We start from the raw sequence: 11548 nt of genomic DNA, 5'->3' as shown, positions 1-11548 counted from the left end.
AAAAATAATTTATTAATTTGCATACGTAGAGTTTATGCATGACATTGAATAATCTATTTTTCATTTGCATAATAGGCTGTTTCTGCTTTAGTGGTTCTCAGGTACATGGGTTTAAATGATTATGCTTTAGTTAAATGGCATAAGTCTCCAACACTGGGACTCCAACTTTATTTGTTTATTAACTTTGATTAATTGTACAAAGTATTAATTGTACAACTTACAGACTTTTCTGCAAATTTTGTTGTGTGCTTCAGTTCACAGACCACTCTGTAAACCCAGATGTGCGTGCTGATCGTGACCAACCTCATCACAGTGCATTTGTATTTGGCCACTGTATCCATTATTCAGTTCATTATCAGACAGAAGTGCATGCAATTGTGTTTTTCGTGTTGTCCTATAGTGATAAACCCATGGAACGTTTTCCAGAGTGGATAACTGACAGGGAGCTGAAGATGTGGTTGCACATGACTGTAGTCATAACTATTGGAGATTGAAGCAAGATGGTTACTTAAACTCTGGAGTTTAAGCCCCTCTGGGCAACACCGCACAATCCTAGCTCAGCAAGCAAGCAAGCAAGCAAGCAAGCAAGCAAGCAAGCAAGCAAGCAAGCAAGCAAGCAAGCAAGCAGCAAATGAATGAGGAAGTGATGGGGAAAATGAAAGTGGTGCATCAGAGAAATGGAAAGTGTGAACTGAGTGTGAGAGCGAATGCCTCTAATCCCAAACCAACTATATAGTGAGGAGGAGGAGGGGGAGGAGGAGGAAGAAGAGGAGGAAGCATGGTTGCATTGGTTTGCTTTCTATTATCATAGCCAGAGGCCTGAGACCAAGGTGATGGCCTTTTGATAAAGATTCAATCATGCCTGGTTATAGTGTCATATGATAGGAGCTGCCCTCTGGCTTCCACACAGGGGCACCTGTCCCATCCTCACATTTGCTTTTTATATTTAAGAAAGGGTTTCACTTTGCTCAGGGTGCCCTGGGATTTACTCTGTGGTTCAGATTGGCCTTAACTCTTGATTTTTTTGTCTCTGCTTCCTTAGTGCTAGGGCACCACTGCCCCTGGGCTGTAGGGGGTGGAAAGGATACATCTTCAATGTCACAGAATCATTTAAAATTTTCCTACCAGTTATTGTTGTTGTTATTATTGTTGTTGTTATTGTTATTATTCTTCAGTGCTGGGGATCTAACACAAGCCAGGGCCACCTACTTGGCAAACGTTGTATCTCGGAGCTACTCTTGCCCGAATGGCTATTATGACTGTACCATTTAATATCTCATTGCCAGTGTTACATTGCTGTGCATAGGAAGGTCTGCCTATGTGCTAGTATGTAACACTGTAAAAAACTCTTATGTATTTTATATTTGCACACGCTGTAATGACTTCGTTGCTTGACTGCGTTCTGATTTTGGACTATTTTTAGCGTGCAGATTTCCCAAACCTGAGGTGGTCATTGCGAAGCGCGCAGAGGAGGTGTCAGCAGCAGAGACCCCTGATAGTTTTGGTACAGTACAAGCTTGCAGTGTTGTCTGGCAGATGTTTGTTGCAAGCTGCAAAGCATCTGTTTGACAGGTCTTCTTGTTTGTTTGAAATAGAATGCTTAAAAACATTTTTTGCATTAATATTTTAGATTGTTAGCAGACTGTTTCCATTACCTAATCCTGGCCTGTGGATATGCCTGAGTAATAAGTGCATGCTTAACTAACTGAAGGATTACATTGTGACCAGGAGAAAGTATAAGCCGGGGAGCAGGGCATGCTTTACTGCTCCTAAGGAGGCTGAGATAGACCGTAGCTCACAGCCACCCTGGGCTACATCGGGAGACTGTACCTGACTGCTCCTCACATATAGACACGTACTCTTGAGCAGTCTGAAAATTTATATAAGTTCTAAGTTTATGCTAAGGCCAGAAGTGAAAGGCGATTTTGCTATATTTTGTTAGATTTGGTAGCTGTACAGTCGCATATACTAGTAGTGGCAGACTTGTTCGTGTGTTTATGTATGAAATCCACACAGAGAAAAATAGTTAAAAATCAATGTTCTCTATCATTATTTCAATTCGTAGTCTATTTAAGATTTAACATTAGCTAGTTAACATTTAACATTGCTCAAGAATGCAGTACAGCATATGAAAGTGAATTATTTTATGGCTTTATGGGTTGAAGAAATTTTGTAATGATAAGAATTAAGTACCACTCAGACAGTATTTATGGGGTCAAGGACAAAAGCCGAGTTGTCAGAACTTCAGAGAAATGTAGAGGCACAAGTGTGTGCACATCTCTGCGCTCACATGTTAGTTCCTTGTCTGGAAAATCCTATATTGTACCTTGCTAATTCTAATGCCAGTGTGAAAAGAAGGCAGCAGGTAAGCACACACATAATGGTAGCATCGTTCGAAGAGGAGTTTTGGTTGTGAACTGTTCTGGAGATTGTTCCAACATAAACAGAGAAATGCTATTTGCTCCATAGCTGATAGGACACAACCCAGACGGTAACTGAGCAACAGTATGGATTATTTGGTACAGTGTTAGAAACTCAGTCTTTAGTTATGCCCCTAGTTACTACTCCTCTTTGCGACATTCAGGTAGTGTCCTTCCAAAAGCTACCAGTATATAACAAAGACAGATAACACAGTTGAGTCTTTGGGAATGCAGAGATTGAAATCTCTCATATGTGCATCAAGAAAATGTGTTCAGGATTTGGCATCTATTCCTTGTCAGAGCAGGCATTTGCATCAGGCCCTGTGGAATTTTAGTTCAGAGCAATTTCAGGACAATGTCTTTGTTCAGGGTTAGAGACAGAGATTGGCCCCAAACCGGAGGCCACGTAGTTCTGAAACCAGCAGAAATCTGATGTGTGCATGCTCCAACCCCACTCACGTAGTGTTTTATCTGGTGATCGTGATGAGCCATAAGGAGTTTTATTTCCCTTTCATCATGAATGGAGGTGAGATGTATCAGATTTCTTTCTTTATAATGACTGTTGTTTGAAAATTATATTCTAGGAGAGAGGGAAAACAACTTAAAAAAGATAATTGGTAGTTTATTGAATTGAGGTTTTTTTTCCTGTTTCAAATATTAACACATGACCATTGTCTTGATAGTGCTATATATGTGAATGTTGGTATTTTTGATTGTTCTTTATTTTCTGTTGGAGGTTTACTAAATCAAAGAGAATTTGAACCTAGAGTCTAGGCACATCATGATTGAATCACTGTCTCTGTGCCTACATCTTCGTATCTTCAAAGCAGAGAATTTCCTGATGGCCATACTCCTTACATTTAGACTGAATAGTTCTTAGTTGTGATGGACTCTGTATCGCCAAGAAGTTTAGAATCCCTGCTGCTAGGAGCAGTTCATATTTTTTATCGTATGCAAAGCAGCTGTGCATTTGCTTCTAGAGGGAGGCAGCATCCCACTGAGAATGCTGTGCTTTCGGACCCTCACATCTAGTCTTCTGTGAAGACTTCTTCTTTGAGGAATGATAGGAAGAGAAAAGGGAGGCAACCCACGGAGAAATCTGTTCTTTCCTTGATGTTAGGCAATTTTATCTTAAAATGAATGTCCTTATGTAACCACATTCACAGACAGATGTACTATTTATGATATATTATACTAGGTAGATGTTTTTCTAGCTCAGTTTAAGTTTTTCATCTGTAATATTATAACTGACTATATGATTCTTTTTCAAAGAAGATGCTAATACCCACAATAAGTAAAAGTAGCAAGATCTGACTGTACTTAAAGTTACACTGTTGTTTTGATGATTAGCCTTTTAAAAGACAAAGCACATGTAATCATTTCCTGTTATCCATAGGCATAAAGGCAGGGAAGCCTGTGTTAAGGAGCCTCTGTAATTGTTGCATGTACACAGCTACATATGTAACAGCAACCATACTCTAATGTTTTGTTTGTTGATCTTAAAAGACAGAAAGATACTGTGAAATGAGACATAGGTTATTGTACCGTACTATAGTAATTATTACTTAAGTCAGAGTTCAATAGATTAGTAAGTTCATATCTAGTTGAGCATGGTAGCTGTCTTGTCAACACCACTGGTCAGCTCCTGCTTTTAGCTGTGGTGTCACTGGCCCAGTGGTTCCTCTAGATACCTGGTTGGGTGCAGTCCAGCCTTATAGAGCCCATCATGTTCTCCAGAAGGCCAAGGGGATGGTGCAGCTCTGCTAGAACGCTGAGCAGGATTATCTTTGATTATATACTATATAATCACTACACACACACACACACACACACACACACACACACAAGATATATGTCTATCAATCTGTCGTAATCTTACAGTAAGCACTTTTAATTACTAAATAAAACTACAGGACCATATTCAAGTACTTTCAAGGGCTTAACCCAAAGCATTTATTTAAAAGGACATATTAACTAAACTCTACTAAATCAGTTAAGTTCTTTGCTTTTTCTAAAGAGTGTTCATTTTTTGTTTCTTGCAAATATGTTACCGAGCCATGATTATGTTATAAATTGTGCTCTAAATCTCTATTTTGGTGCATAGCTTTTGTTGTCTAATATAGCTAGCTAGGTTATTTTGCATGCAGCATGGTTTGTATTTTGTAGTCTTTAAGGCATTACTGTGAATTTCATCATACCCGTTTGATGGTTTTGTTCCTATTTAAAAAAACAAAACAAAACAGGTATCCATTATGCCTGGGATCGTAGTTCTCTGGTTCTTGTTTAAAAACATCAGTTTTGTCTTTGCTCTCTTTCACGAGTTCCTTAGTAGATGAGACTGGTTTGTGCTGTTGGCTCTGTTCCCTGGACAGATGCTGCATGGATCTGCAGTGGGCAGGTGTCCAGAAGGTCAGGTGCAGGCTCTAGGTTGTCACCTGTCATCTCAGAGAGATGCTCTTTGGCTATTCACACTTACTTAAATGATTTAAAAATATCTCTCTTGATATTGTTTACATTTATGGCAATAGGCTGAAGTAAACCATGAATTACCGTGCGATGAGAGCACAGTAAAGTCATTGAATGTAAGCTGCTTGGGTTTGCAAAACCTCTACCATTTCAAGAAATGATAAAGATCACCATCATAAAGGCCCAGTCGGCCATCACTGGGAGGAGAGGCCCTTGGTCTTGTGAAGACTCTATGCCCCAGTACCAGGGGACTGCCAGGGCCAGGAAGCGGGAGTGGGTGGGCTGGGGAGCAGGGTGGGGGGAATGTATAGGGGACTTTGGGGATAGCATTTGAAATGTAAATGAAGAAAACATCTAATAATTGTTTAAAAAAAAAGAAAAGCAACAAGTAAAAAAAAGGTTTTGGGTAAGTTTAATGAGTGTTTAACATTGAAACAACAAATCATACTGTCTATGGAATCATGTAGAATAGGCTAATGTATGCCACGGGCTGCAGCTCTGCTATCCAGGGGCAATTGCTGTAAACACATTTTGTAATTGGACAATGGAAACTAAAATATGGAAATTATAGTTGTCTCACTTACACTTCTCCTATTACAGTCTCTCAATTCCATTTAAAATATATCTTGTAGAAGAATTAGAAAAGAAATACACCAACAAGTGTAGCTTACTCTAAAAATTATTCTATAAATTTTATTAATATTGATACAATTATCTTTAAAGGAAAATATGGTAAAGAAGAGATATAAAGATCAAATCCTACAGTAAACTCAGGTTTATCCTTTTTTTTTGTTGTTGTTGTTAGAGTCTTGTTATTTAAAAGAGACAGTTGGAGCTTGAAAATTTTAAAGTTTCTTTCTTACTTGTATTTTATCTATATCTCAAAACATGAAATTATTTTCATAGAGTTTGACCTGAAATGCCAGGTGCGTTCTTGGCACCCCGGTAGCTGCAGCCCTTGAATGGCTGAGGCCAGAGCGCCACTGGGTCCAGTGTAGCCTGGGCAGCAAGGCGTGACCTCCATCTGAAGAAACGGGGCAGGAAAGCAGCCTGGTGGGGCTTGTTAGACATACTTTTCCTGGGAGACATTTTATAGCTTTCAAGCAGTCTTTAAATACACGTCTTGCTTTTATTTTGGGTTCAAGAGCACCACAGGAAACACCACTTAATAACTTTTCTGAGGAACACAAGACATTTAGGTATGGAATCCTAAGTATGAAAAAACAACTAATTAAAGTTTCCAATAAAAATTAATCTGCTATACATTTGTTTACGTTAATAGACAGAAAAGCTCAGTTTCAAAAATTAATGAATTTTTGTTGTAAAGTCACTTTGGCTAAGGCAGATGGGATTTAAACAAATACTGTTTCATCTTCTCTAGATAACATTTTTGGATAATATACTCACTATATTTGTTTTTGTGTAGTTTATTTTACTAATTATTTTGATGTGAGTACAAATTTATCTGACCTTTTTTTTATTAGATACTTTATTTACATTTCAAATGTTATCCCCTTTTCTAGTTTCCCTTCCGAAAATCCCCTATCCCCTCCCTGCTTCCTCTATTCACCAACCCACCCACTCCCGCTTCCTGGCCCTGGCACTCCCCTACACTGGGGCATAGAGCCTTCACAGGATCAAGGGCCTCTCCTCCCATTGATGACTGACTAGGCCATCCTCTGCTACATATGCAGCTGGAGCCATGAGTCCCACCATGTCTTTTCTTTAGTTGGTGGTTTAGTCCCTGGGAGCTCTGGGTGTACTGGTTGGTTTATATTGTTGTTCCTTCTAGGGGGCTGCAAACCCCTTGAGCTCCTTGGGTTCTTTCTCTAGCTCCTTCATTGGGGACCCTGTGCTCCATCCAATGGTAGGCTTCGAGCATCCACCTCTGTATTTGTCAGGCATTGGCAGAGCCTCTCAGGTGAAAGCTATAACAGGCTCCTGTCAGCAAGTACTTGTTGGCAGCACAAAAGTGTCTGGGTTTGGTGGTTGTTTATGGGATGGATCCCCGGGTGGGGCAGTCTCTGGATGGTCCTTCCTCCAGTCTCTGCTCCACACTTTGTCTCTGTAACTCCTTCCATGGGTATTTTGTTCCCCCTTCTAAGAAGGATCGAAGTATCCACACTTTGGTTTTCCTTCTTCTTGAGTTTCATGTGGTCTGTGAATTGTATCTTGGTTATTCAGAGCATCTGGGCTAATAATCCACTTATCAGTGAGTGCATACCATGTGTGTTCCTTTGTGATTGGGTCACCTCACTCAGGTTGATCTTTTCTAGTTTATCTGACATTTATTAGTAACAGAAGCCACATGTACATATTTTAGTTCTATAAAACAGCTAAGTGTTATTATATCAAAGTGAGGAAGGGAGATATTGCCAATCAGGGAAAATATTCTACATGTATTGAGTGATCACAGGTCAAAGATACTGATGTCTGCATGGCATGACACACCATGCGTGTGTGTGTGTGTGTGTGTGTGTGTGTGTGTTAGGGAGGTTGTCTTTGCCTCCTTGAGAGAAAACAGTGCCCCCAAATCTGTCATCTTTTCCTCTGTGTTAATCCCTCTCCTCCCCTGTCGAGCACTGACCCCCAGGGACTTGTGTTCTCAGGGAGACTCTTAAGAGAAGGCTTGGTTCTTTCTTTGCTTTATCCTAGGAAAGTACCTTACCCACTGCTAACGCAGTGAAAGTTGGGAGAATGTTTTTAAAGTTCAGCCCTGTTGTTTGTTGTTCTAAAAGCTGTTAGTGATTTTTTCTTCTCCACACAAAATAGTAATGATTGACATTAGGATTTTGTTTCTCCCGTCTGTTCTTCAGTGTCCCCTGTGAGTGATAGCCGGACTTTCTATCTGGTACGGCAGCAGAGCTGATCGTCTGTATTCCTGTCATCTCAGGCTTCACAGAGCCTCTTACCTGAACTGTCACACACACAGCCTGCCTTTCTGTGCCTCTAGAGTACAGTGTCACTTGATTTTCTTCCGTAACCTGAGTTTTTATAATATTTTAATGTAAGTCACATGTGATCTGTGAGTTATGGGTAAAATCTGTCAGGAGTAGCCTAGGATTGAAGCAAACGTGAGCTCTAAAGTGGAAATACTTGCTTTACAGTGGTTAGGTCATAGAATGTCTTCAGGAGTGCAAGCTCAGATCTAGGATTACTGTCTTCAGTATGGTATGTATCTTTTGGATCTTATTTTTGTTTTTTTGAGACAAGGTCTCTCTTCGTAGCCATGGATGGTCCTGAACTCAAAGAGATCCACTTGCCTCTACCTCCAGAGTGCCAGCACGCCCAGTTTTACTTGTTTGTTATTTGATACAGGGTCGGTCTTACTATGTAGCCCTGGCTGGCCTTGAACTCAGGTTCACGTCCTGTGCTCATTGTGCACTGCAGGGATTAAAGGCGGAGCCACTACACTCCTGGAAGAGCTCTGCCAATGAGAAAGCCCCTTGGATATTCTCCAGTATAGCAACAATGAAAAGCTAATTAGCTGGAGTTCAGTTCATTAGAATCGGCCTCCAGTTAGTCATTTCCTCTCCACCAGATGCCTCGTTAGACACAGAAGGGAAACAACGAAACAGTTGGCTAAGGATTCGGCTTAAACTTCTTAGAACATAACCAAGGGGTCCTGGAACCTTAGAGGCAAGCAGAGTGTGGGTACACCTTGGATGATTCTCTGCTTTCTCGGGCAGATTGGCACAGTGCTGTCTGTCTGTCTGACAGTTAGTGATTGACCCAATGCCTAGAGACCTCTGTATGGCTGAGCAACAGATAGATTGGAGGCCTGAACGCCCTGTGCTCCGACAATGGAGCCTCGGGCTTGAACTTCCTGTGTGGCCTGGGTTTCTTCTCAAGTTTGTTTGTTTGTTTTTTAAATCTATTTGACATCAAATTTTTAATTATTATTTTTTAAAAATTTCTATATTTTTCATAATTAAAAATTTTTTTTTCTTATCTAACTTGCCATTATTTTTACATGAATGGAGTTTAAAGTTTACATGTTTATGTAACAAATTCAAAAGCACCTGGGTTGGAGGAGGGAAAACGTTCTTTTCTGGCTCACTTGTGGTTTGTATGGTGGATGCTCTCAATTTCATCTTTCCTAGATAAACAGGAACTCAGCTTCACAGTGGGGATTTTATTTTGGTACAGTATCTCAGTCATCAAGGAATGAAAATGAGCTATTCCTTAGGTGGCTACAGTATTTTACCAGCTCTCCTGGTTTTGTGGTTTGTTTTGGTCATGTAGAAAACTGGGATTCTTCATCTTTTGTTACATTTTAAAACCAACTTTTGTTTTATATGCATGGGTGTTTTGCTTATTGCATGCCTATGAGCTGTGTCTATGCAGTTCCTGCCCAGTCAGAGGTTGTCAGAACCCAGGGGACTGGAGTTACAGGAGCTGAGAACTGAACCCATCTGGATAGCAGCAGCCAGTGCTCTGAATCACTGAGCCATCTCTCCAGCCCCCTTTATTAATTACATTTTCAGAAATTAGTTTCTTAATATTAAATTATTTTACTATTTGTATTACTACAAATTAACTGTGTCCATGAAGGAACCTGGCCTGTAATTTTCCATTTTTCTCCCTCCCTTTGGTTTGAAGGATTGAACCAACAACGCTGTACCTGATACACAAGCACCCCAGTTCTGAGCTACATCTCCAGCCTGCAACTTTATATTGACTTTTATTTGTTAGGCTTTGTTTTTCTTTTTCTTTTTCTTTTCCTTTTTTCCCCCTCCCTTTCTCCCTCTTTCTCTGGCCCTCTCACTCCAGGCCCAACTCACTCCCCCTGCGCCCCTTCCAGCCCATAGGTTTTTTTTTAAAATGTTTTTGTTGTTGTTGTTGTTTGTTTGCTTCTCATTATGGATGGTTGTGAGCCACCATGTGGTTGCTGGGATTTGAACTCCTGACCCCCAGAAAGGCAGTCAGTGCTCTTAACTGCTGAGCCATCTCACCAGCCCTAGGCTTTGTTTTTAGTATTATTCTGTTCTCAAATATATAAACCACAGCTATTCATTGCTGTGACTAAATACAAGAAGTTAAAACACACACACACACACACACACACACACACACACACAAGCCAGAAAGACCAAAAAACAGTCTTTAAGGGGAAGAGTCCTCTTGGCTCCCTGTATCATGTGGGTCAGTCTTTAGTGGGTTGGCCCCATTGTCTGTCCTGTTCCCCCCCCGTCCCCCCCATACCCCCCCACGTGGTGATGAGGTAGACCATCATGGCAGAAGGACAAGGAGCAGCCTTGTGTCTGGGAAACAGACTGGAACCTTTCCAAGTATGTCTTCCAGTTAGGACCCATGCCTCCTTTCCACCACTGAATACTGCCACAGTCCTACTGCTCTGTAAGGATGACTCCACTGATGAAGTCAGAGCCCCAGCGATCCAGATCTAGCCACTTCCCCTGACCCCAGCTGCACAGAGAGCCAAGCTTTCTGTATAGGTGCCTGCTAGGGGCAAATCTGTACAGGCTCTTCTCTGAGTTACCCAGTCATCTACTAAGATGGAGCTATTAACCCTTTTAACTTTCACAGAGGGTGAAGATGTTCTAGTTACATTTTGGGATAGTTCTAAGTTTCTACATGACAGACATGGCACGTCTGTTAATCGTTGGAAGAACCTTGTCATGTATTACCTGTTATCTTTCAGCTTCCTGATTAAAGATGAGCTGTCTGCCACACATTATGAATAGCATATTATTATTATTTGCTATCTTAGATAAAACACTATGTCTTTTTAGGTTTGTTTGTTTGTTTGTTCTGGTGTGTAGACTACTTATTCTAGTTGTGTAGCACTGAAAATTTAAAAATGGAATTAATTGGAAGACATGATACAAGCCAGTAAAACCATTATTGTAATGGCATTGCCTTTAAAATGTAATTTCCAAGTGGTTGTGGTGGCACAGGTATTTTGGCAGCAGGAAGATTGTGGACTCAAGGCCAACCTGGACTGTATAACAAGACTCTGTCTCTAACTAAACAGACAAACAAGTATAAGCATATTTGGGTGGTCGTGTTTTCTGCTCTCAGTGTTAGTTTGTATACTTGTTAAGTCATCCAGAGTTTCCTTATTTTCTAGAAAGTGTTTTTACTGAAATGGATGCAAATGGGCTCCTTGCATAACGACACCATGACCGACATGAATGTGGCCGAAGCTGTTCAGTTCCTAGTCTTGTTATTTACTCCATACCAGTATTCTTTAAAATGAATAATCTAAATCTACTAACATCAATCCATCTTTCCATTTTGTAAGTCTGTTTTATAAAATTGTAACTAACTCTTGCTCTGTATCCTTTCTTCCTTTAGAAAAATTGGAAGCTCTACCACCCACTCCAGGACAGCTGAGATATGGTAATGGTTCTCTAATTGTTAAATTGATATGCACCTCTCTTTTGGACCTGAAGGAACAATTTCTTATAGGAGCACAACAGTCAGTAAATTAAAGCCTCCTGATAAATAAATAAAGGTTATCCTATTTTTCATGTAAGAGACTTTCATATATCACAGTATTATGGGATAACTAATATTTTTTAAATATTCTTATCATCTAGTAANAAAAGTAAATTTATGTTAGAAGTTTTCTTAATTTTCAGAAAAAATATATATTATATTTTACTTCCTTGGCAAAAGGATGTGTTGGATTTAGTTGG

At 40.1% G+C, this 11548-nt stretch overlaps 1 protein-coding gene across 2 annotated transcripts in view; it reads left to right on the top strand.

The window, feature by feature from the left end:
- Tmem65 (transmembrane protein 65) overlaps positions 1-11548 on the top strand; it is a 40712-nt gene that overhangs the window by 15601 nt on the left and 13563 nt on the right. Inside the window, exons 2-3 of one of the 2 annotated variants that reach the window (XM_029469720.1) lie at positions 1424-1504; positions 11205-11249. In XM_029469720.1, coding sequence (XP_029325580.1) covers positions 1424-1504; positions 11205-11249 — 126 coding nt within the window. The remainder of the gene's footprint in view (positions 1-1423; positions 1505-11204; positions 11250-11548) is intronic. The other variant, XM_021183609.2, reaches the window with a different exon arrangement.

Source organism: Mus caroli, chromosome 15 (genome assembly GCF_900094665.2).
Source record: "Mus caroli chromosome 15, CAROLI_EIJ_v1.1, whole genome shotgun sequence".
Classification (NCBI taxonomy): Eukaryota; Metazoa; Chordata; class Mammalia; order Rodentia; family Muridae; genus Mus; species Mus caroli.
Note: the sequence above shows the minus strand (reverse complement) of the source record. Positions and strands in the feature narration are given on the sequence as shown.